Raw genomic sequence first — 26,057 nt, 5'->3', positions numbered from 1 at the left:
GATCATATGAAAAACACACAAATCTGTCACAAAGGAAACTTATTCCATTCCCTCACTCTATTCCATATGCAAAAATAGCTCCCTTCCCTCCACTGAACATAAAACACCCTTATAATGCACACACTCTGAAACACACTCAGATTCTCCATTGCTTTTGATACTGAAACTCCACCATTACTGTGTCCCTGATCAAACCCCTAACTACAACAACCACATCTTATTAACTGCAGTGATCCCCTGCAGCACCCTCCACAGGAGATCCCCAACCCTCTTGAGTAACGCTGGTTTGAACAGTGCCCTCCATGCCCCGCCCCAACTCCTTTTGTGTGTGTGTGTGTGAGTGTGTGAGGTGCAGTGTGGAAACTCTCTGTACTTACAGCAGTGTGAGTGTGTCCAGTTTAGCAGCAGACAGCATTCTCACTCCTGAGTCTCCTGGGTGATTGTATCTCAGGTCCAGCTCTCTCAGGTGTGTGTGTGTGAGGTGCAGTGTGGAAACTCTCTGTACTTACAGCAGTGTGAGTGTGTCCAGTTTAGCAGCAGACAGCGCTCTCACTCCTGAGTCTCCTGGGTGATTGAATCTCAGGTCCAGCTCTCTCAGATGTGAGGGGTTTGAACACAGAGCTGAAGCCAGAGAATCACAGCCTCTCTGTGTGACTCTACAGCCTGACAGCCTGCAGAGAGAAGGACACACACACCTTACACACATTAATATAAACTAACAGGGCTGTGTGTGTCAAACACATAGCAGTGTGTTACACACCTTACACACATTAATATAAACTAACAGGGCTGTGCGTGTCAAACACATAGCAGTGTGTTACACACCTTACACACATTAATATAAACTAACAGGGCTGTGTGTGTCAAACACATAGCAGTGTGTTACACACCTTACAGCACATTAATATAAACTAACAGGGCTGTGTGTCAAACACATAGCAGTGTGTTACACACCTTACAGCACATTAATATAAACTAACAGGGCTGTGTGTGTCAAACACATAGCAGTGTGTTACACACCTTACACACATTAATATAAACTAACAGGGCTGTGTGTGTCAAACACATAGCAGTGTGTTACACACCTTACACACATTAACTGTCTTCAACCTTCCCAAGTTCTCCCCTGCTGAAGTCACTCCACTGGCTACCAGTCACTGCAGGATCAAAGTCCTGACCCTCACCTACACTGCTGCCAACAGGACGGCCTCCGTCTACTTACAGCACATGATTAAATCCTATACGCCCACTTGACCACTGCCTTGCACCCCCTGCCATCCGGGTAAAGGGTTGTATCTTGTCTCTACCACAGAGCTTCTCCACCCTAGCTCTCCAGTGGTGGAACGAACTCCCTGTTCCTCTACGAACCTCGCCCTCACTACCCATCTTCCGTCGTGGTACGAAGATGCATCTCTTCAGACTATACCTGGACTAACTAACTATCACCACTCTGTAGATAATTTCTCTCGCTTGAATTCCTGTATTTCTATACATGTACCTCCTGTGCCACTCATGTTACATGTACCTCCATCCAGCACTTATTGTGCCTTGTATCACTGTCTAGATGTTGCTTGTAATGCCTCCTAGTTTGACTTAGCATAGGTTAGGTCAGAGTAATGTTCACTGTGTGAACTGGACTTAATGTGTTCATGGCAAAATATTGTACCTTATCGGACCTGTGTTTTGTAGTTCCAATTACCTTTTGTATGCACTTATTGTACGTCACATTGGATAAAAGCGTCTGGCAAATAAATGTAACGTAACATAATATAAACTAACAGGGCTGTGTGTGTTAAACTAAAATAACATGAATGTGGAATGAGTCATTATCAAACACATTTGAGTTTACACCCCACTACAGTTCAGTAAACAGGACTAATTCATTTTCTTCATTCATTTGTGTAGTCGAATTCTACCAAGAGGAAGAACAGGGACATGCTGTTTCAGTTCTGTGGAGTGTCTGTTTTCACATTAGAAACATTGACATCAGTGTTGTATTTAGTCACATTGTAGCTAATTTATTGCAGGGGTTTGTGTTTGTACTCACCCCATTCTATGCAGTTTACAGTGTGGGTCCTCCAGTCCAGCAGAGAGCGCTCTCACTCCTGAATCCTGCAGCTCGTTGTCTCTGAGCTCCAGATCTCTCAGCTCTGATTGAGGAGAACGCAGGACTGAGGCCAGAACATCACAGCAGCCCTCTGTGAGATTACACCAACCCAGCCTGTGGAGAGACCACACCAGAGACTGTAAAAAATATGGACAAAGCTACTGTGATGTCACCCATTGCCTCTCCGTGGGTCTGTAAAACACGTTTTGAAGCTCAATGGCAGGCGTGGCCATGTTCTCGATTTGGAGCCAAAACCATAGAGTTAAGCGGTCTTGTGATTTTTACAATGTGATTGACAGTCCGGTGCGGAAAAGCCCATCAACCTGAACGAACGATTGCAGAACGAACTTGAGGCTAGATGACCGTCTGCTGTTATGTTTTAAAATATATGATCAAATGTTTACGGAGTTGAATTTCCATCCGTTACTGTACTGTGTCATGTAATCACGTTATATGTATGACATTAATAATACAATTATGTTCAGTTCTCTTCAATTTATGTTTCTCGGCAAAACGAATATGCTTAGCTAGCATATCAGCTTGCCAGTGAGCTAGGTAAGCTACCCGTGGTTAGCTCACGCATTAGCAATATGAACTACAGGGGAAGAACATCGACTGCACTGATGGTCAATCAATCAGAGATGTGTAGACTACTGGTGATTTGACTAGGCAAATTTTTTATAACTGTCTGGTAGACCTGCTGTTAACCAAGCAAGTTATCGTCGTAGGTTTTTGCCACAGTCAGTTAATGAGCCATTAACTGCTACTACTCCATCGCCGTTTGTGGTGTTTACTTGCTGGGTGACGCTAGCTGACCGATCGTTCGCAAGTCACTTTTTACCGAATAAAAATTAACACTGTCAGCGGTGATCTGGTGAGCAAATCTACCAAGTATTTTAATAACTGATTTACAGGCGTGTAAATATGACAACGCACTTTGAAGAGCAAGTTTTCCACCTGTTGCATAAAGACAAAAAATAATGTACATTGAATTTCTAATTATTATTATTTTCTTGCTAGCTTCTAGCTTTGTCACATTCGTGCAGCATAGCCCAGGTAGACATTTACGGAATGTACACGACTGACAAGCCGTCAAACACGTTTGACAGATGGAATATTTGCTGGTTAGGGTTAGCTAGCTAGTCAAATGGCTTGGTAACCGAAGTTGCAAACTGTTTTAGCATAGGCTACTGGACTACCACATATAGCAAATAAGCGTTAGCTGATTACGCTTTCTGCCAACTAATTATTTGGTTAAGTGGGATAAAGGAAATAGTAAAAATGACTCGGCTACCACAAAACTTCAGAGGAGGATTATTTTATGGTCGTCTAGTGCAGCTGTAAATAGCACATGCTATAATGAAACCACTACAAAATGGGATGCCTGCATTTTCTGACTTCGCACAGGTGGACCGTGGTCGGAGCCGCAATGTCAAGGCCAAGAGACGCCACCTCCCACCCCAGTGACCACAGATTGTAGCCCCTACTGTAGCTCAGTCCTCTGCAGTAATCCGGAAGTGACGCAAGCTGTACCTCATTGGTCCAGAACAAATATTGGCACTGTGCCCAAATGACGCAATAAATCATGAAATCGACCCATGGACAGTCATAAGACGAATAAAATACACCTATTATGACTATTTGTTCTTGTGAGAAAAAATAATTGACTTTGTATTTTGATCGCATTTGTACCGTAGACTTACATGGAAACCGGATATGAAAACACCTATACTGGAGCCATCCGTAGTGGCGCTAGTGAGCAACCAGGAACTACAACACCAGGAAATGAGCTTCAAAAACGAAGTCTGGTTTTGGCCGCTTGGACCACACACACACGCACAAATTCTTTGTGACATTGTTCACCTTGACAGTTGATACACATGTACCGACGCATTCCTGAGATGTACACACAAAAGCAGGGAGGGGGGTGTGTAAATTAAGTTCATAAAGTATTCTGACTAATCCACAATAGTCTAAGGCAATTACTGGGCTCTAATAACCCTTTCCATGTGATGAACTTATCTGATTTGCAAACATATTAATTTCATCTGCAAACACAAAAAACAGCATTTTTGTGGTGCACTTTACCTCACCTGACAGGTTCTTCAGTTCATAAACATCTATACATTTCAAAGATGCTCAATATTCATCACTATGAATAGATAAATATAACTGTTAATGTATAACTACTCATATAACCCATTAGCTAAATACATTACTGTTATAACGATAATATTTTCTTCCTAATCTTGTAACCATCAAGTTATCAAACAATTTAAGTTTAACAAATTATACAATCTGTCAGGGTTTTTGGCATTAATTTTAAAACTGTTACCTCAGCTAGTTCATTCTTTGAAAATACAGAACTACAGTTACATAACACAATTATTTGATAATAACACTGCAAATATCATTTGTTTACCATTTACATCAAACAACATGACCCTCAAGTTGACACTTGTTGCCGTTGTTCTAAGTTCAGCTTTCGCTTTGACTCACAGGCACGAGTTAGCTAGCTAGCCAGCCCAGCCTACCTTAACGTTACTTGATGACCCAACCTAGCTAGCGGAACCAGTGAGGAACTAAGCAGCTAACTGTCACAGAAAATTTAAATATATGCGCCACTAGTAGCTATATAAAATAACATGAAGGTTTTATCTAACCAGTCATGATATTATTGGTCAGACCTGCGATATTGTACCTGCTAACAGCAGAAGCAGTGCGGGAGCCGTGTACGAGCTGTGCTACACTTCAGTTCATCTGGCACGATCTTACAGCAATGCAACTACTGCATCAACTGGAATTACACTGCATCGCCATCTAGTGGCTGTATCAGAACAGCACAACTGATTACTGTCACTAACTTTTATTGCTGGTAGGCGCTAGATTTTAAAAAATCTGGTGACTTCCACACATTGCACCTATGTTCTCCATGTCATTACGCTATAATCCATCCATTCATTTTATTCTCGCACGCTTTTGCGAATATAATAGGTTAATTATTGCGTTACATTTAATTATTTTTGTAACAATGATAATAATAATGAAAATAAAAGCCTGATGTATTAGGTGATTTTTTTTATTTTAAAACCCCAACATGTTATCAACATGTTTGGTAGCCCTTGAGGAGTAATGTAAACTGCACAAAAAATTTAATAAGTGGGGGCATTTGAAGATTATTAGAATACTCCTGTAAATGATGTTATTCTTTAGATGATAGGAGCTAGAGCCAGAATATTGATCTCTGAATCAGACTATTCCACACAGCATGACTGCTTACAAAGGTATAATATCCAGGCTATGGGACTGGAACCAAAGAAAAGTGACTAAACTAAACGATGTAACACTGCATCTAAACAGCAGCTCACATGTTGTTCAGATGGACACTCTCCCACCTAGATGTACACACATACCGTGCCGGTGAGTTAATGCCCAGCTTTATCAGCAGAATAAAATACAATTTTATTCACAATCCTTTCAGAAACACCACAATCCTGAAAATTAAACATCCTGCTGGACTGAACTCTGACAGTTCTATAGATGTAATTATGACATTCTGGGCCCTTTTCCTGTACTGTAAGTTCTCTGAATTGGGGCAAAGGGCTCATCTACCTTTTCTATGATATTTTCTCTGGGCTTAACCCTCCCATCCCACACTAGACATGCAGCTGCCATCTTTCAGAGTGGACAGTGAGTTAGTTTTCAGCGCTGTAGGATGTTTGGCTTCCACCAAAAGTAAAGACAACACACATTTTTTATGTGTGGACAGTGAATTTGATTATTTCCTTTTAGTTTTCTGTGACAAACTTCCCACAGCACTGCAAGCTAACACAGCTAAAGGCAGATTCACAGTAACAGGAAGTAGTGCACATGCTCATATTTATGTATTGTGGTGTGGGCCTCTGGAGCCCCGCCCCTCCATGCCATCAACCGCCACTCAGCTCCACTTCACCTGTGTCTCACCAGCGAGCCTGCCGCCCCATGGACAGCGCTGAGGGACACGGCTGTGTTTCAGCACCTCCACTCCGCACTCAGACCTGGACAGTGCCGGAGGGACAGGGCTGAGTTTCAGCACCTCCACTCCACACTCAGACCTGGACAGCGCCGGAGGAAGAAGGGCTGAGTTTCAGCACCTCCACTCCACACTCAGACCTGGACAGCGCCGGAGGGACAGGGCTGAGTTTCAGCACCTCCGCTCCGCACTCAGACCTGGACAGCGCCGGAGGGACAGGGCTGAGTTTCAGCACCTCCACTCCGCACTCAGACCTGGACAGCGTCGGAGGGACAGGGCTGAGTTTCAGCACCTCCGCTCCACACTCAGACCTGGACAGCGCCGGAGGGACAGGGCTGAGTTTCAGCACCTCCGCTCCGCACTCAGACCTGGACCTGAGATACAGTCAGGCCACCGGCAGCATACCAGTGCTTTTTCCACACCACTTTCCCCTTTGCCTGAGTAGCTGCTGGCCCTATATAGGCCTCATTGTCTCACTCCAGGGGTGTGCTGGCTTTCCCATCACTGAGTGAGTCTCTGATTCTCGTATTATTATTTTTTTTTTTGTGGCAGACTCGGACGTGCCCCTCCTTGTGGCCTGAATTTTGGACCCACCTGCACTTCCCTAGCACTTTTGCTTTCCCCAACATTTGAGTAGCCTGATCTTGTTTTTTGTTTCACTTTTCCCCTGTCTTCATTCATTGTGATACCGCTGTCACAATAAAAGTCCTCCACAGGCATATAGCCCTTTATGGGCATATTGCCAGCACTGTCTGCCTCATCTGTGCCTCATTCCCACAGCATACAGTATGGATGTGATAAAAGTTTATTAAAGGAGATGAAAGATATGGAATTGAAGGTATCTGTAAGTGGGTGGAAAATCACAACCTGTACCTGTACAACATGCCATATAAATGCTCTGCCCGTTTGCAAATGTAGCACACAATGCAAATCATGCAAACTATGCAGACTACACCGAAGTATAAAACAGTCCTTAGAAGGACCATCTCTGGGGACCCTTGCAGGAGGAGTATGCAACACATACAGGAATGATAGATTCAATCATTAGGGCACACCAATAGTACAATGCCCCTTATTTACTGTCAGGATAATTACCATACAGTGGGGGGGCATGGTCTGATGGGGATGGCGATAGGTACTAGAGTATTGGTCAGGTCAGACTCTATTTTGTCAAATGTAAACCTGTGTGGATTGTGGGAGATGTTCTCTGGATAGCATTTAAGGGAAGCTCAAACTATTTACTTCATTATCCAAAGTCCTTTCTTAAAAAGCATTTTTGGTATGCATCACAATTTCTTTGTGTTCTGTTTCTTTATCTTACAATCTCTTCAGATGCATGTCCTTTCCTCTCTTATAGCATAGTGTACAGTCCATCTTGCCATGTCTTGTAAATAAAATGATTGCCTCTTAACACTGTTAAAGTTTTCTATTCATGGTTATTGGCAACTCTCATATTGTGTTATAAAGTGCTCTTTCTCTTACAGCGCATATAAAGTACGTGGCTTACTTATACACTGACTGAAGTGTGCATCTCTGCTAGAACCAATCACTGCATTGGTGCCATAAATAAACTTCTCTTTCATCATCTTGTGTTTGAAAGCCAACTTTAGGGAATGACATCCAGTCCAGACCCCCATAGAAGCATCCAATTGCACCAAGTGTGGCTCTGACAGACAGTAGTGTGTCCAATGCTAAAGGAGGCTACTGCCCTCCTGGAAGAGCACATAGAACACTGCAGCGCTACTGTAGCTAAAGGCTACAGACTCCAGTTCAGAGTGAAACCCCCATTTCAACAGAGTCATTTACTCTCAAGCACAAGAGAGCGCTCCCATGTTTAAGAGGAATCAATTCCTTCCCTCAAAAACGGGGAAATACGTGTGGTTCCCAGAGATCGAACCCAACATAGTTTATATTTTCATTATTTCCAGCTCCCAAAGAAGGGTGGTTCTCAACTTCCTATCTTGGATCTCAAAGTTAAACAAACATCTGAGGCAGTATAATTTCAAAATGTTAACATACAGCACACTCTTTCATGTTCAATATGTCAGAACGACTGGAAAATTTTGTGCAATTCTTTTCATCAATCGTCGGCACCCAATAATTATGCTTAACTTAATACCTAAGCATTTGTGTTCAGGAGTGTGAGCATGTCTGTGTGCTTTTGGGTCAGTCTGGTGTGCAGTCTGCTGAAGGTGAGACCAGCAGCTGAGAAGACGTGCTCAGATGGCACTGATGTTCCAGGAATGGACCAATAACGTTTCACTAATGCTGCCAGTCAAGGGAACCGTGCCTCTCTAATTTAACATTTTAAAAATGTCTCTTTAATTTGATATCTAATCACATTACATTACATTACATTATAGGCATTTAGCAGACGCTCTTATCCAGAGCGACGTACAACAAGTGCATTGGTTCATGATGTAGAGGTGCAAAAGAAACACTAGAGTGAAGTAAGGATCGTAGTGCCAGAAGTGACCACATCGATCAGGACTCCAACCCTGTAGAGTAAGCTTGTTCAGCAAGCAAGAATCCTACCAAGTACAAACTAGCACTGGAATCATATCTAATCACACCTAATCAGACAAAAACAATCCTGCCAGATACACTAACATAATCATATTATCCTAACTAGGTACAGTGAGCTAAACTATAGGCTAGGGAGGGGTGGGGAGAGGTGCAGCCTGAAGAGATGAGTCTTCAGTCAGCGTTTGAAGGTGGTGAGATTCTCTGCTGTTCTGACCGTCACGGGGAGGTCATTCCACCAGCGAGGGGCCAGGACAGACAGCAGACGGGAGCGGGAAGTACAGACGCGAAGAGGGGGAGGTGCCAAGCGTCCAGAGGTGGCAGAACGAAGAGGTCTGGCTGGTGTGTAGGGTCTGATGATCCTCTGAATGTACCCTGGTGCTGACCCCTTAGCTGCCTGGTATGCAAGCACCAAGGTCTTAAATAACCAACATTAGGTTATTCATTGAAATGGTTTATTGAAATTCAACTGTTTAATCTATAGAAATTATTCAATAAACATTCTTATTAAGAATGAACAGTTAATTGATTAACTTAACATCACTATTTCACATCAGTAAATCTGAAAGATGCCTTCTTCCACGTAGGCATTTATCCCCCTCACACAAAATACACAGTTCTACTCTTTGGCCTTTCCCTGAGTCCACGGGTGTTCTGTCTTTGTGTAGAGGCGGGTCTGGCTCCAAACTATTGGCTGATCATTGCCAATTCAAAACCCAAAGTTGTGTAGGACACTCAGCTAGTTCTGCCGCATGTGTTGTCTCTTGGTTTCACAGTAAACCTCCCCAAGAGCAATCTCTCACCATCCTGGAGTGTAATGTTATTGGGACTTGATTTATACTCTGTATCCATGTGAGCTTGTCTAACAGCAGACTGCATTTTATCTCTCAGGGTATGCCTCTCTTAGTTCAAACCAGACTCAAGAGTGCAGTATCACAAATGCCTCAGACTACAGGGGCTGATGGTGTCAGCCTCTCAGGTTGTCAATGGGGCTGTTACGGTGAAGCCACACTGATTCTGGCAAAGCCGCCTGGCACCGCTCCCGCATCCCACAATCGGCCGCTTGTGGGCGTGTCACCTATTTTATGACAGACAGATGTGTTTGTTAAATGTTGATCGGGTTTAATGCTGTGTTTCATATCATTGTCCAGTTTGAATAAAAACTTTTAAAATGATCTTACATTTTCATCATTACATTTTTACATTACAAATAAATGTAATGTAAAAATGTAATGCTGAAAATGTAAGATATTGTATTTGAATTATTATGATAGGCTAGGCTCCCTTATTCATTTTGTGATTTAAATTTAATATCAAATAGGATCCATTCCTGCTTGTTTTCACATTTTTGGAGGGAGAACACTTTATAAGTAGAAGTAGGATTATTGGTTTTTGTCATTATCTGAATTGGATTAGCCAGCTAATGTCATCGAAATTTAGATCTGGTTAGCTAGCTAGGTGGCTGGTAGAAATGATCACAAACAGCAAACAACTAATATATTATTAGTTTTATGGTCACCTTGATTTCACTTAGTCTACATTTCTCTCACAACTAGATCAGGATGTGCTTCATTATTATCCGATAAACGTTCTTGTTCAAATCACCAGTTTCTTTGGTAAAACATTTGTGCTGCTATCATTTATTTTATTTTATTTTTTAAATAAAATTGTTTGCAATATATAATATAAATATATATGGCACATTTCCTTCTTTTGAATTACTAAGCAGTAAATTCAATCTGCCTCAAACCCATTTCTTTCGATTTCTACAAATTCACAACTATATTAGATCTAATACAACTACCTTTCCTAATGCACCCAATAACACCCAGATGGAATCCTTGTTTTCTGTTGATCCTTCATCTGGGGGGGGGGGGGGTAATATCTTATATCTATAACCATATGTCTGAACAATTAGATATACCCCTAGATTTCCTGAAATCCGCTTGGGAGGAGGACTTGCCGCTTGTATTTTTTTCCATAGACTGCATTGTTGCCGTTCTTGTTGTGTTAGTGTTAATCAGTTTAACCTTCAGGGTCCAAGTTGAACTATGCGGTTGTTCCCTGCACTTGGACTGGTACTTCTCTCTAGGGTTTTCGTAATACTTGTTCCTGGTTATGGTTATACACTTTGTTGTACGTCGCTCTGGATAAGAGCGTCTGCCAAATGCCTGTAATGTAATGTAATGTAATGACTTAGGCATTACCTTAATGGGGGAGCAATGGATAGAGGCACAGGAGGGTGTGCACACAGCATCTATATGTACCAGGCATGGTCTTGTTCAGTTCAAGGTTTTGCATCGTCTTCATCTTCAAGGTCAAGCTTTATAAAATGTATCCTAATATAGATCCTTTGAGTGACCGTTGTGGTGTATTTCCTGCCTCGTTGGGGCACATGTTCTGGCTGTGCTCAAAACTGTCCAATTTTCGGAATTCTATTTTTAAAACTCTGTCTGATATCCTAGGGCACATGATAGAACTTGGCCCAGTATTGGCAGTATTTGGGGTGCCAGGAGAGGATAGTCCTCTTAGAGGACTCAATTCCACTGTGGCAAGGTTCATAACCCTTCTGGCACGCAGATTAATTCTATTGAACTGGAAACAGACACAGCCTCCCACTCACACTGCGTTGGTCAAAGATGTACTGCAACACCTTAAACTGGAAAAACTCAGATTCACCCTACGAGGTTCAATTGAGAACTTCCATAAGACTTGGCAACCCTTAATTGATTATGTAGAGGCCAGGCAGTAAACACCCTCTTAATTTCTTTATTACAATAACTAGGCTATACCTAATATAAGATGTCAATAATCACCACGTAAAGCAGCTTTGTACCTTGGTTGATATTTACACTGTATACTGTATATGTACTATGCCTCTCCTATGTGTATGAAATCTGCATTGTTTTTTGCAACATTTTATATAATTTGTATACAGTGATTACTGTTTGTTTATGAACTAAAATACCCATAAACAGACGTTTGAAAAAAAAAAAATTGTTTGCAATATAGCAGAATATACATTCATTGGCATTCATGCAGACAGACTTCATTAGCTTATCTGATATTGACTAGCCATTAGCTCGTCAGCAGCTTTGCATCTTCTGTGAAATTTACACTGTCCATAGACTAATGACTGTCTACACAGCAGAGCCACCGACAACTTCAGAGACATTCCTCCACGCTGCATTCCTCTGGTCAGCGTCTCTGCAGGAGGGCAGCGCAGGATTTACAACAATTAAAGGGAGTCCTCCATTGTGGAACTATAGAATGTGGAACTAAATTATGAAAAGGGGGACAATTCACTTGACTTATTTTTAGGTCAAATCTGATTGGTTACCACAACGCGTAGTTGTGCCGCCTGGGGTTTGATGTTAAACTTAGGTCATCTCTCCCACTGCCTTGCTGGTGTGCTGCCACCTCTCATTTAAATGAATGGAGGCGGTGTCGCTGCCTGGCGTTACCGCGTACAGTGTGGTTTCACCGTTATGGGGTGGATTTCATCCCTCCACCTCAGCCCCCTGCGCGATCTCCATCACTGTCTCACAGTATCACACAAGCGCTATGCAACTCTGCGTCACTGGGAAAAATGGAGCATCGCGTAGTTCTGGCAGTTATTCCGGAAGGATTGGGCTGCGAGATGGCAGTTAAACTCTGGCTGTTATAGGTTTGGCAGATTGAACATGGGCGGCAGGGCGTTTTGCAAAGAGCAGAGATGCAGAGTCGTCTAAATTGTTCAAAGCTGCATTCTACCCTTCGCTGAATCACTACACTACAAGGAGTGTTAGACTGTTACCGGCAAGTAGGCTACAGCTAATGCTGTAAAAATGAAAACCAGCTTTGGCTTTCAACTTCAGAAACAGAAAGTTTTCTCCACTGATTCACGATTTGCGCTTAAAAAGCCAGTTCCCTATCGGGACCCAATCATCGCGACAGAAAAATGAAAACATTAAATTCATATTGGTGTTAAATCTGCGAGGATACAATTTGGTTGGCTATCTAATTTAGCTGTCAGATCACAATGCTGAATGTTTAGGGATTGCTAATGTCCATTGTAATGAGACAAATTAGGCTTAACGTTGTCTCGTCCAACTGGTTCTCTCAATATTGTGCTGTTGCAAGACGCGAATGCATACGTTCCGCATTCATAAGTGTATCGTTGTATTTCATGACACTTAAACGGGCGTTTAGGCTTATCACAGCGGAGAAGGGATTTCATGTAGCCTTCTCCACGTCACTGCTCTGACTTCTTCACCATGCATGTGATCAGGCATGTGACCACACAACTGAGCACATATGTTGAGGAAAAAAATTATGCCTCCTGCTACGGACATGCTCCACATAGCCTAGGTATTGGCCTCGCCGTCTCTACAATTGCATGCTCATGCGAATGGCGTTGCGCGTCATTCATTGCATCTGCTCCCGGTTATGGCTGGTTCCAGGCAGATTTGTAGCATGTTCTTTCGCAACTTTGTCATAGTTTCTTTAATCATACATTGCATTTTCGTCTAAATAGAGTGCAATACGATGGATATATAAAAAAAAAAAAAAAAGACTGGTTCCAATTCCTCTCCTAATATACTCATTCGGTAAGCATATTAGTCATGCAATGTGGCGCTGTAAAGCAGCCCACTGTGCCCAACTGTTAAATATTTAAATAGCGACGTCTTGAGAAATAATTCTTCGAACCTTATTGCTTCGATGCCCGCCCTCGCCCGGAGTGGCCCTTATGTCAGCGAATTAAGCGAAACTCAAAAACACGATTGCCAATCGTCTCGGCTTTCGGGACCAGGCTATGCATCTTTTCCAACGTATCCATTTGGCAGGAGTCGCTTCCGATAGCGCAAGATTAGCCTCATCGTGACGCCTGAGGGGCGGCAGAAGCAGTAATATGTTCATCCAATCTCTGCATAATGCATTTCCCCACAATTTTTAAAAGATGCATAGACTCTTCAGCCTCATATAACTCCGTTCACAACTGGTCTCTCTTTTAAGGAAAGAGTTTCAACCCCGAAGTACCCACTGTTTGAAACTGCATTTCCTTATGCTTCATGGTTCTTTATATGATCTCACCATGGCAAATATGCTTAAATTAGCTATATTTTGTATATACCTCAAGCTTGTAATCTGAGAAAATGAAGGAACTCGTGTTATTAATGCATACTAGCACTGTTTTCCATCCTCTCCTCCATGACCCGGTACCTGTGGTAGCGCCCCCATGCGAGCCCTGAGGAGCCATTATTAGGAAATGCCATGACGAAATCTGGTTGCCGTCCGCCTCCATCTCATTGGCAATGTGGTCCCCATTCCGGAGTTATACACCACCACTCCTGCTCCAGTGCGGCAACGACAGCAGTGATGGTTCCCGGCATCCTCAGTGAAGCTACGGGGCTTTGGACATGTACTTCTTCATCCAATGGCATTGACATAATTTCCGTTCAAAAGCTATGAGCTTCGCAGTATAGGAGCACGGCTGCTACTGTCTACTGGCAAGTACCGGTGTCGCAGCTGCCAATGTTTCCTCTATAATCAGTTTCCTGCCGCTGTTAGTGCTGCTGCTACTGCTACTGCTGCTGCTGCTAGTGCTGCTGCTACTGCTGCTGCTGGGTGCTACTGCTACTGAAGCTGCTGCTGCTGGTACTGTTTCTGCTGCTACTGCTGCTGGGTGCTACTGCTGCCACTACTGCTGATGTTACTGCTACTGTGTTGCTGCTGCTGATGCTACTGCTCCTACTGCTCCTGCTGTTTATTGCTGCTGCTGCTGCTGCTACTACTACCGAACAAGGATTCATTACACTAATATGAGTAGTATATTTCCCTCTAATTGGTTTAAATGTCTGTGCTGGGGGGAAATACCAACAAGCTGTTGGTACACATAGCCTAATAATATTTGGTGATTAGTTTGAATGGCCTTAGGCTTACGAGGTAGCTAAGCCACTGACTGACATGCTTGTCACAATCAACAACCTGAGCCGACCAGAGGAGGATGGGTTTCCCCCTTGAGCCTGGTTCCTTCCGAGGTTTCTTCCTATCCGCCACAGGGAGTTTTCCTTGCCACTGTCGCCTTAGGCTTGCTCCTGTGAGGGTTCAGGCCAGGGTTGTCCGTAAAGTGCATTGTGACAACTGCCGTAAAATACACTATACAAATAAATTTGATTGATAGAAGCCAAGGCCATACACGTAGGCATAGCCTTCAACATTACAAATAGTATTTTCCCCTGGTTTAATTTTACTCTTGCTTCAGGGGAAAGGCCAAAAAAAAAAAATACATAGCCACTGACCCACAATGTTAGAATGGCCTCGAGCTGACCGGATGAAGGGCCCTTCCGGTAGCCGAATGGCGTTTCACATAGTCATCACTTCAGCCGGAGAATAAGTACTAACAACATGTCGGCGTATGGTTGTTTTGGGGGGTTTTGCTGCTGCCCCCTCCCGGTCTTGTCCATGCATGCTTGTATGGATGGCAATGAGTGAGGATTCATTTACACTGATGCAGGTAGTAGCATATTTCCCCCGGTTTAGTTTAAATCTCGGCGCTCGAGGGGAAATACCGACAAGCTGTCGGTACACATAGCCTAATATTACATCTCACATAGTATGTTCCCTTGGTTTATTAATTAATAATTCATCTAACTATTGGCCTCAGGGGAACGTCCAACATGCTGTTGGTACACATAACCACTGATCCATGTAAAAAATAGACGGCCTCAAGCCGAAGGGCTTGACTGGACGAAGGGCTTCCTCCAGGTGGTCGTACACATAGTCATCACGTCATCGTTGAACACGTGCTTCACATCACTGCTCTTACTGCTGCTGCGCTATGGCTCCTACGCTGCTGCGTTACTGCCACCGCGCTCCTGCTGCTGCTACTACTGGCTCCTCCGGTAGGCCTATGCAACGAGTGAGGATTCATTTACACTGACGTAGTCGGTAGTATATTTCCCCCGGTTAGTTCAAATCTCGGTGCTCGAGGGGAAATACCGACAAGCTGTCGGTACACATAGCCTAATATCATATCACACAGTATGTTCCTCTGGTTTATTAATTAATAATACATCTTAAAGTATTGGCCTCAGGGGAACGTCCAACATGCTGTTGGTACACATAACCACTGATCCACGTAAAAAATAGACGGCCTCAAGCCGAAAGGCTCGGCTGGACGAAGGGCTTCCTCCACGTGGTTGTACACATAGTCAACACATCAGCCTGAGACGCTTATTAATAGCACGTCGGCATATAGTTGTTTTGGGGTTTGGCTGCTGGCCTCCCGGCCTTATCCACGCGGGCTGCGTGGTTGGCGGGAGAGCTCCAGAACAGAGCCATACCGCCAAACATAACTGTATTGCCTTTATTGTCAATAAAGTTCTACTTTGATGACAGTGGTCCTGACAGAAATGGAGCATCGCGTAGTTCTGGCAGGCCACGAGAGTCAAGCGCTCCGGCTGAATCAGCTGATGGCTCAGCTGAGTGATGTTCGCCTATCACAGTACATTCACTAACAGGGCGGTATACTTAAACAGCCTCCCTCTACTCATTCGGCTGCTCCTCCTGCATGCAAGCGCTGCACGTTGCTTCGTAAATCCCCTCCACCACCCCAGCTCCATCCCCATGCGTCAAGAATTTGCATTTCTCCATTCCTATGTGTTAAGAATTTGTATTGCTCCATCCCTATGTGTTAAGAACTTGCTTTGCTGCTGGATCTGTTCTGTGTGTACCCCTCTAGGGGGGTTTGGCTGCTGGCCTCCCGGCCTTATCCACGCAGGCTGCGTGGTTGGCGGGAGAGCTCCAGAACAGAGCCATACCGCCAAACATAACTGTATTGCCTTTATTGTCAATAAAGTTCTACTTTGATGACAGTGGTCCTGACAGAACACAGACTTTCACTGTACACTCAGGGAACCCCTCTCAGGATCATTCTCATGTGGAAAGACGTGAGGACAGATGCATCCCTCTCTGGGGGGGGGGGGCGGGGGGTGTTACTCAGGAGGGTCACATGGTGAATGGGACGTGGGCAACCCAGCTGTGCTCAGCTTACATCAATTATATGGAGCTACTAACTATATGGATAACTGCTCTACTAGGCCACTTTATGACAATAAGTGTCAGGTGTTAGAAAGATGGTGTGCTTCTCGTCAGTCAGTGCCTTACCAGTGCTGTTTCTGATGTGCTTTTCACAGAACCTTATGGATAAAGAGAAATCCTTTCCTACCATTAAGGTCTACCTGGCAGATATCACTGCTTGTCATGTTGGTTTCAGAAACTATGGGGTGGGGCAGCACCCCCTCATTCACAGGTTCATGAAGGGGCCTCACGGTTCTCTGTCTGTTACTAAAAAGCTCATTTCTCCTTGAGATTTATCACTGGAGCTGGAGGCTCTGTCTCTAAGGTCGTTTGAGCCTATACATGAGATTTAAAATTTAAAACTGTTGTCTCTCCAGACAGCGTTGCTGCTCGCACTATCCTCAGCTAAGTGAATCAGTGACCTCCATGCGCTCTCAGTGCATCTCTCGTGCACAATATTCTCCCCTAAAATGCACAGGCTTTTTCTTAAACTCAATCCAGCCTTTATGCCTAAAAGCTTCCCTCCTTTCACATGTGAGGTGTTGAAGCTTGCCGCTTTTCACCCACTACCTTTCTCCTCTGAAGAGGAGCATGGACTGCATAAGCTGTGTTCTCCACACGTATATGACAAAGACTAAGGCTTTTAGAAAAAGCGACCAGCTCTTAGTCACCTGGGCACTTGCCTGCAAAGGGAAAGCATCTCTATGCAGCGGCTGTACCATTGGCTTGTGGAAGCTATTGTTATGGCATATGATTCAAAGAGGATAACACCCCCTTGGGCCTCAGGGCTCATGCTACGAGGGGCATGGCTGCATTGTGGGCCCTATTCCATGGGGTCTCCTTACAGGAAATTTATACAGCTGCAGGCTTGGTTTCTCCAGATACTGTTGCTAGGTTCCACTGTCTGAGGCCGGTAGCCCACTCAGTTCTGGGGGTGAGCTCTGTGTGAGGTGCACACATCTCCTCTCATCTGCTATGGGTTTTAGTACTTCAGTACATTGTTCCCGGCACCTGGCTATAGCTTTGGGCAGTGGAAAGTCTTCAGTACTTCTCTACATGGGACATGCCAGACACCACCCTCCCCTCAGGGGAGAAGGCATGCTTTGCTGGCCTGACAGAACCTCAGCTGTGAGCATAAGGCATTCTGGGAGCTGTCTATATCTCTCCGTAGGTGGATCTGAAACACGAGATGATGAAAGAGAACTTTAGGTTACTGTTGTAACCCCGGTGGAGAGATCCACCAAAACTGCCCTGCTTGCCGCGCATGAGAAGTGAATATGAAGAGTTGTAGCACTGCAGTGTCCCATATGTTCTTCCAGGAGGGCAGTAGTCTCCTGTAACATTGAATGCGCTACTGGCTGTCAAAGCCACACTTGGTGCAATTGGATGACCGGATGTCATTCCCCATACGTGGATCTCTCCACTCTGCGTTTCAGAGAACCGGGGTAGCGACAGTAACTTAAGGTTTTGGGGTAACACCCTTACTGAGGTACTCACCGGGCATATTGTTGGATTCACTAGCAGGATATGCAGCTCTTCATGGATAGCTGCTAGGATCAGTCAAATGTTATTTAATAGAATAATACAGAAGTCATGCCCTGTGATATTTATATAGTCTGGCTACCCAAATGGGGTAAATCTTAATTAGGTTAATCCCAGGGATAGTTGTTGGTTTTAGATTCCTGGATAAGCAGGACATTTACCTCCCAGCATTGAAGATCTTACTGTCAGAGATCACTTAGATGAATGCCTGGCTGCAGTAGCTAGTCTCTCTCTCCAGGATACAGGGTCAAGCTGCTCATCATTTCACATGAGCACACCTCAGTCAATAATCTTATATGCAAACTCACATTCACACAAACATCCATGAATGGAGTCAGGAAATTAGTCTTCCCTGTGACAAAATTCAAACCCTTACATTGCCATAATCAGTAATTCGATTTAGTTAATGTCACACAGCACACATCACTACTCACCCCAGTCTCTGTAGTGTACAGTTTGGACTCATCAGTCCAGCACAGAGCAGCTCCACTCCTGAATCTCCCAGTTTATTGTAGCTGAGGTCCAGATCTCTCAGGGTTGAGTTTGATGACTGGAGAGCTGAGGCCACAATATCACATGACTCCTCTGTGAGGTCACAGCTGTTCAGTCTGCAAAGAAGAGTTTATACATTCAACTCAGGAATTACTGGCCCTCTTTGCTCAAACATTTGGAGAAACTACTTACTTTCAGTATAATTTAAAAAATATTCTTTAAAAAAAACTTCTGAGTAATAGTAGTTTTCTCAAAAGCATAGGGGTCAAAATTATTGGTACCCCTAAAGAATATTTAAAATAAAACTAAACATCTGAAGTGGCATCTGAAGAATTTTTTTTATTTTATTTGATCTCAGCCCCCAGAAACTGTATAGCTGCCTTTCACCATTCCTTGTATCACTGGCATATAAATATGATGTTGCACACACACAAAATGCCTTTGTCATCTATGACCATGGGGAAAACCAAAGAGCTTTCAACGAAGAAGAGATGGTTGTTAACCTACACAAATCTGCTTTGTGTGTTGTCGGTTCATCATGCTAGGCAGCCGACAGCTACCAGCCAGCTAGTTAGGATCCCCTTATCCTACACACTGCTAAGGGATCAGCTGAGCCCCTGTGCTGAGGCCATCTCAGGACCCCCTGGTGCTGCTCACGGATAAGGGATCAGCTGAGCCCCTGTGCTGAGGCCGTCTCAGGACCCCCTGGTGCTGCACACTGCTAAGGGATCAGCTGATCCCCTGTGGTGAGGCCGTCTCAGGACCTCCTGGTGCTGCACATCAGCAGGCAGGGAGTGGGGGAGCAGGGCAGCAGTGCAGTGCTGTATGACAGGGGGACATCTGCACATTGTGTTTATACATTAAAATACAGGAATAAGCAGTGAGCAGGCTGTACGGACCCAGCGGCAGTTCATATTGAGATTAAAGCTCAGACAGCAGTGTATTTAAAACTCCAGGAGGCACTTTTGGGCAAGCAACAATGAAGTAAAAATATGTTTATTTTCTGAATCCAGTGCTTCAGTCAATGCCCTTGTTAAAATGTTCAGCACTCTGAATACTGAACACAAGTGGTACTGCGTGCTAAAACCCCTCACTTAACCTACATATAAAATATATTTAATTTAATTTAACAAGTATTACTGAAAATGACAATTATGAATTCAATCATTGATAGGTCAGACAACAGTAACCTGGTGGAATCAACTGACAAACCAAAACAAACTCTGTATCAGGTCTACTTCTAAGTTACAAAACAAAACAGAAGACATAAAACAAGATGCTAAATTTAGATTACCAGAAAAGAAAGACTGAAGAACCAGACCTTATCAAAGTATTCCCCTCTACCAGTGCCACAGGAACAAAGGAAATGAGCTAAAATGCATAACCAGGAAACCACCACCAAAATAAAGACCAACTGCAACACAACACAACTTTGTCCTGAGGCATCATAAACACTTAACGCAGCATTGCTTGAGCATGTTTGCACTGATTGGGCAATTCCACGTTCAGATGTAGAAAGGGAGGCAGACTTATTTATGACAACGACTAGCCTATCTAAAAGCTGACAGTGTACTTTTTAATGAAAGTGACCTTATGTTGTTTAAAGTATGGCTAAGAACCATATTATTACCAAAATATTCAGGAATTTAGTCCCTTTCTAATAAGACCAAACATGAATATATTAGGAGGTAATTCAGTTAAGCTATTGAATACCAATAAAAAGCATGGAAGTTTACTTGTGCTTCCAACATAAACATAAAGTTTTCAGTCAACGCTTTCAATAAAATGTCGCAGATTGCATTTAAACTTAAGATCAAACAGAACCGGATCTTTGTTCATTCTGTAGCCACACTTGGCCTCTGGCCTTGTAAATAGATTTGTCTTCTGGTTTGTCTCTCCTGAGACAAACTCTGCAGGAGGTGGGACCCATAGATCACCTGCCTAGATTAGGGTATCAGAGTGGCGTAAAGGATGTTCCTTTAATGTTCGTGGGGGGGAGGGTAGGCAGCAGTCTTCAAGCCAATATTGTATCCAGTGTTTCTCTCTCTGAGGCCAATAATATAAACACTTGATATCTGACATACTATAGATAAGTTCATTGCTAATTTTGCCCTCCCACCCAACCACAGCGTCTGGCTTCAGTCGGTTCGTGGTCTGAAGAACAAATCATCACTGCAGACCCATCGCCCCGTCCCACAGGTGGACCATTTTAGAGCAGTCAGCAGCTCAATGGTTGCAGTCTCGTCAGAGGCAGTTCATGAAAATGATAGGTATTGTGTAGTAATACTCATTTGAGCACCCTGGGGCAATACAAAAGGACTTTCTATGCATTTTTTGTTTTGTTTCTTTCCTCCTGATTCGTCACTGAGCTCACTGAAAGTCAGCCATCCAGCAGTAAAAACTGAGCAGCCGAGACTAATGCCAATGATGTCACAAACTAGCTTGATCCAAGATGGCAGCACCCTCATGCAAAAAAGGGAATTTTAGCTTTTTTGCTGGCAAATACGGATCAATTTCAGATTTGAATGCAGGGCCATATCTTATTTAAGGTAAAAAGCAAACAAATCAGAGCCACATATAATATAATATAATAATGTAATAGTTAATATAATAAAAACAGTTATAACAAAAACATGTAATAACTTTGTCCTCTTTCATGTAATAATTGCCGGTTAACCTGCTTGGTCCTCACCAGTCTGGCTTTCGATATGGGCACTCAACAGGGACTGCCCTCCTCACGCCTCTCCTCTGTCCTGATCCTCCTAGAACTGTCTGCAGCAATCAACATGGTCAAACAAAACTACCTCTCTCCACCTTGGCTGAGATGGGCAATTCTGGGACTGCCCCAGGTCATACCAGGTCACCTGGATGAGGTCTGCCTCTGCTCCTCATCCCCTTGCTACAGGAGTCCCACAGGGATCTGTACTGGAGCCTCTGCTGTTTTCCATTCACACCAAATCTCTTGGTTCAGTTATTAATTCACACGGCTTCTCTTATCACTGCTATGCTGATGATACATAAATCTTCTTCTCTGTCCCTCCCTCGACTATACTGGTCAATGAGAGACAACAAGACTGAGCTTCTGTTCATCCCCTACAAGACATCCCTACTACAGGAGCTCTCAATCACTGTCTATGGCATTACAGTGACTGCCTTTCACTCTGCAACAAGCCTGGGGTGGTCCTGGATGACCAGGTGGACCTCAAGGATCACATCAAGGCAAAATCACGGTCCTGCAGATTCCTCCTGTACAACATCAGTAGGATTTGACCATACCTGACCACGCATTCCACCTAGCTACTTGTCCAGAGTACAGTGACCTCCCGTCTTGACTCCTGCAACTCCTTCCTTGCAAGCCTGCCAGCTTGTGCCACACAGCCACTACAGAATGTGGTTGCCCTGCTGAGGTCACTTCACTGGCTACCAGTCATCACCAGGATCAGGTTCAAGTCCTTACCACACCTACACTGCAGCCAAAAGGACAGCCCCCGCCTACCTACAGGACATGATTCAGTCCTACAAGCCAGCTCAACCACTCCACTCTTTTACAACAGGGCGACTTGCACTCTCTGCCATCCGGGTGAATGGTTGTCACTCGTCCCTAGCAAAAAGCTTCTCCCCCCTAGCTCCCCAGTGGTGGAACTCCCTGTTCCCTACAAACCACTCAGTCATTGCCCATCTTCCGCTGTAGTCTGAAGATGCATCTCTTAAAACTGTACCTGGACTAACTATCACTACTCTGCAGGGTACTCCCAACTAGGATCACGTATCATTGTACCCTTCTACCTTTTTCCTGCAGCACTCTCATGTTACACATGCACCTCCAACCAGCACTCATATTGCATTTGTATCGTTATCTTGATGTCGCAGCTTGTTATCTTGCCTCCTAGTTTGACTTAACATTCTTAACATACTTTCTGACCTAGCTTATGCTTACTGCGTGAACTGAACTTACTGTGTTCATGGCTATGAATAACTGTTACATAATGAGTACTGTACCTTATTGGACCTGTGTTTTGTAGTTGTTTCAATGCTCTTCAGTATGCACTAATTGTACGTTTCTTTGGATAAAAGTGTCTGCCAAATAAATGTAATGTAAACGTAATGGTTAATGTAATAAAAAACTTTAACGGCTAATGTAACGTCTGCTGGTTAATATAAGAACTTATTACGGTTACAAATGTTTTGATGAATAATGCAATACTTCAACTGTTATTAACACATCAAAAATCCAGTCTTCCATTATATCAAGTGTACTTACTTAAAAAGAACTGTAAGACTCATGAAGATATTGGGATGGCAGGTATGCCATCCCACCAAATTACGCCTTGGCGGGGGCATGCCCCATACCTATACAGCACAGAGAGTTTGGCACTTTTCAGGGTTCCCCACAGAAATAACCACAACAGCTCTCAGCCCTTAATACTCAGCCCTTAAAAACATTAAATTCTGTACATTCTGACCCCATTTCAACAGAAAGATTTCATAAACAACTTCACATGTCCACACAATAAAGCCCCAAACTAAGGGGATTTTGCGTTTTCTTCTTCTCCTTCTTCTTCTTCTTCTCTTTCTTCTTCTTCTCATTCTTATTTTTCCTGCCGCCTATCCCACTAACAGCATGTCTCCCCAGCTAGGAACACATTTCTTCAACCTGCTTTTACCCTCACTAATAATTGTCTACTATTTCTCAATTATTGCTTTTGCACCATATCTACCCGCCGTTCACCGAACGTATACACTGCATTATGACGTACCGTCTGCACGTTCAGTTATTAACCGGCTACAATATTGCAAAGCCATATGGATTCAACGGGAGCTATTCTGTGCTTACTGGCCTGTGTTCTTCTTTAAAACCACGGACAGGTTTGCTAATGATATTTCACCCATTGCATAGCTATGTCATGGTGCTGCACTAACAAAGTCACAGACTGGTAAACCTCTGGTTGAAGGATTGAATCCCGCCTCGCCCTCAGGCAGATAATTTCCTCTTTTACACTAACGTTTTCTTACGCTTTTATATTTGCTTTACCAAAACTCACTTACGGCCACCCATATGCATTTCATGGCAGCAAATGTGTTCATTTTATTAAAAAGTTACACCAGTTCACCACTGTTATTTCTACTAACTATATTTCTTCACTTGGCTACCGTACAAAACCTTCTAAACGCCACGTTTCTACATTCATGTTACCTCGCCCTGTTCTCTATCTAGCCACATACAAACAATTACTACGTATGTACGTTCTGCAACTCCCCATTAAAACATTACATTTAAAATTATGACTCACTCATAAGTATAACTACTAGTACTGAACATGAGAAAAGCACATCAATGCAATAGATTTCACACATTTCTTAACCCTCCACTTTAACAGATGTTGCTTCACACCGACTATTATATATATCATTGCATAAGGAAACTAAGCTCGCTCATGGTCACTTCATTTACTCCACACTATAGTCTGTGATCATGTCAACCTTCACCTACATGCCCATTCTGCTAAAACATATTGTTTCAACTACGCAATTTCATCATTTCGTCCTAATTTCTCTCACACTGTTGTTATTTTCTCATATGCAAAGCCTGCTGGGACATATGCGTCTGCTCCTATTCTCCATTATCAAGTTTTACGGTTCTAGCATAGCAAAACAGCGAACAGGATTACCACCTGCAGATAAGCCTATCAAAATGCCTTACAATCCTTACAAACACTAAAAGTGCATCTCCACGAAATAACAGACAATGGAGCAGGAAAGCAGGGTACACAACTTGCGACCTAGGCAGTTCTAATTCTACAGGCTTGCTGATTCTTTTCTCAATCAAGGCTCGTTGGATGGCCGTCAAATCCGTGAGTGGGTACACTGGCCATATTTCACCTGCGTTTCTGACCCGTTTACACTTACGCCACCGCACCCTTTGTCACAGCTACTGTTTTACATATATAGCAAACCGAAACTGCTAAACAGTACACGCTCATCAGACTGTACAAATTCACACAAGGATAGCCATAATCCACAACCGTTTCTTACAGGGTCACTTCGCATTTCTCACTCTCATAATAAAACGCTTTGCAAAAAGAAATGATATCTCATAAAAAACACGTTTTCAACGTACAAAAATGCCAAGTTACTCAAAAGTATTGATATCAAAATGACGCCAAGTTACGGTACTACAGACAATATAGGCTATCTTGCCTCACCGAAATTACATAAGATGTATTTCAAAGCAATGCTACCCAATATTTCCTGTAACCTTACCCACTAGGCCACAGGCAGATTAGCTGTTTAAACTGGAAATGTTTCAGAGTTAAAAGGTATGGGTATTTTGCGTGTGTATGCGAGTTTTTGATTGGGTCGTGAGGATGAAGATTTGGCTGATGTCTGTAAAATGTCCAATCGGGAGACATGTTGTTAGTGGCATAGGCGGCAGGAAAAATAAGAATGAGAAGAAGAAGAAGAAGAAGAAGAAGAAGAAAACGCAAAATCCCCTTAGTTTGGGGCTTTATTGTGTGGACATGTGAAGTTGTTTATGAAATCTGTCTGTTGAAATGGGGTCAGAATGTACAGAATTTAATGTTTTTAAGGGCTGAGTGTCTGTGGCTGTTGTGGTTATTTCTGTGGGGAACCCTGAAAAGTGCCAAACTCTCGGTGCTGTATAGGTATGGGGCATGCCCCCGCCAAGGCGTAACTTGGCGGGATGGCATACCTGCCATCCCAATAACTTGGCGGGATGGCATACCTGCCATCCCAATATGGGAAAAGAAAGAATGCTGGTGGACAGAGGAGTAAACAGAGAGAGAAAGAGCTTTTTAATATTTCACTGAATAGAACCATAATCACATATTCTATTTATTTAAGATCACACAGTACACAGCACTACTCACCCCAGTCTCTGTAGTTTACAGTTTGGACTCATCAGTCCATCACAGAGCAGTTCCACTCCTGAATCTCCCAGGTTATTGTAGCTGAGATCCAGATCTCTCAGGGGTGAGTTTGATGACTGGAGAGCTGAGGCCACAATATTACAGCACTTCTGTGTGAGTTCACAGTTGTTCAGTCTGCAAAGAAGAGTTAATATATTATAGTATTATTATATTAGGTATACATGAAGCATGCTTCAGGTGTGTGTTGTACTCCCTGCAATCAATTTCCTGTTTGGTGGGCATTCTTAAGGTGCTCCTGTTCAGATTCATGGGCAAATCAATCAGTCACATAATCATAAGAAGTGCATTTTTGATTTAGAGGATAATTACTTTGATGGAGCATGCATTTTTTCAGCTATAGTCATAATCAGTTACAATAGTAAGAACTTGGGGA

At 43.4% G+C, this 26,057-nt stretch overlaps 1 protein-coding gene across 2 annotated transcripts; it reads right to left on the bottom strand.

The window, feature by feature from the left end:
- Positions 1-301: 301 nt before the first annotated feature.
- LOC135247146 (ribonuclease inhibitor-like) lies at positions 302-25,825 on the bottom strand. 2 transcript variants are annotated; one of them, XM_064320429.1, is made up of 4 exons: positions 25,625-25,825; positions 18,680-18,853; positions 2,048-2,221; positions 302-671 (listed from the first exon to the last, which is right to left on the bottom strand). In XM_064320429.1, exons 1-4 carry the CDS (start codon positions 25,654-25,656, stop codon positions 506-508), a joined length of 546 nt encoding a protein of 181 aa, XP_064176499.1. In that variant the 5' UTR covers positions 25,657-25,825; the 3' UTR covers positions 302-505. The 2 variants fall into 2 exon arrangements, 1 of the variants encoding a protein (XP_064176499.1); XR_010328094.1 differs by lacking the exon at positions 18,680-18,853 and having other exon boundaries at positions 307-671; positions 25,625-25,818.
- Positions 25,826-26,057: the final 232 nt, after the last annotated feature.

Source organism: Anguilla rostrata, unplaced genomic scaffold (genome assembly GCF_018555375.3).
Source record: "Anguilla rostrata isolate EN2019 unplaced genomic scaffold, ASM1855537v3 scaf1090, whole genome shotgun sequence".
NCBI classification, from domain to species: Eukaryota; Metazoa; Chordata; class Actinopteri; order Anguilliformes; family Anguillidae; genus Anguilla; species Anguilla rostrata.
This window is presented reverse-complemented; position numbering and strand designations above follow the sequence as displayed.

Bases quoted from the DNA above. Each gene is read 5' to 3' on its own strand.
- LOC135247146 (XM_064320429.1), bottom strand. From the start codon at position 25,656: ATGAGTCCAAACTGTAAACTACAGAGACTGGG. The intron at 18,854-25,624 runs GTGAGTAGTGCT...TCTTCTTTGCAG, and splicing joins TGTAAACTACAGAGACTGGG to ACTGAACAGCTGTGACCTCA. The intron at 672-2,047 runs GTGAGTACAAAC...TTCTCTCTGCAG, and splicing joins TGTAAACTGCATAGAATGGG to GCTGTCAGGCTGTAGAGTCA.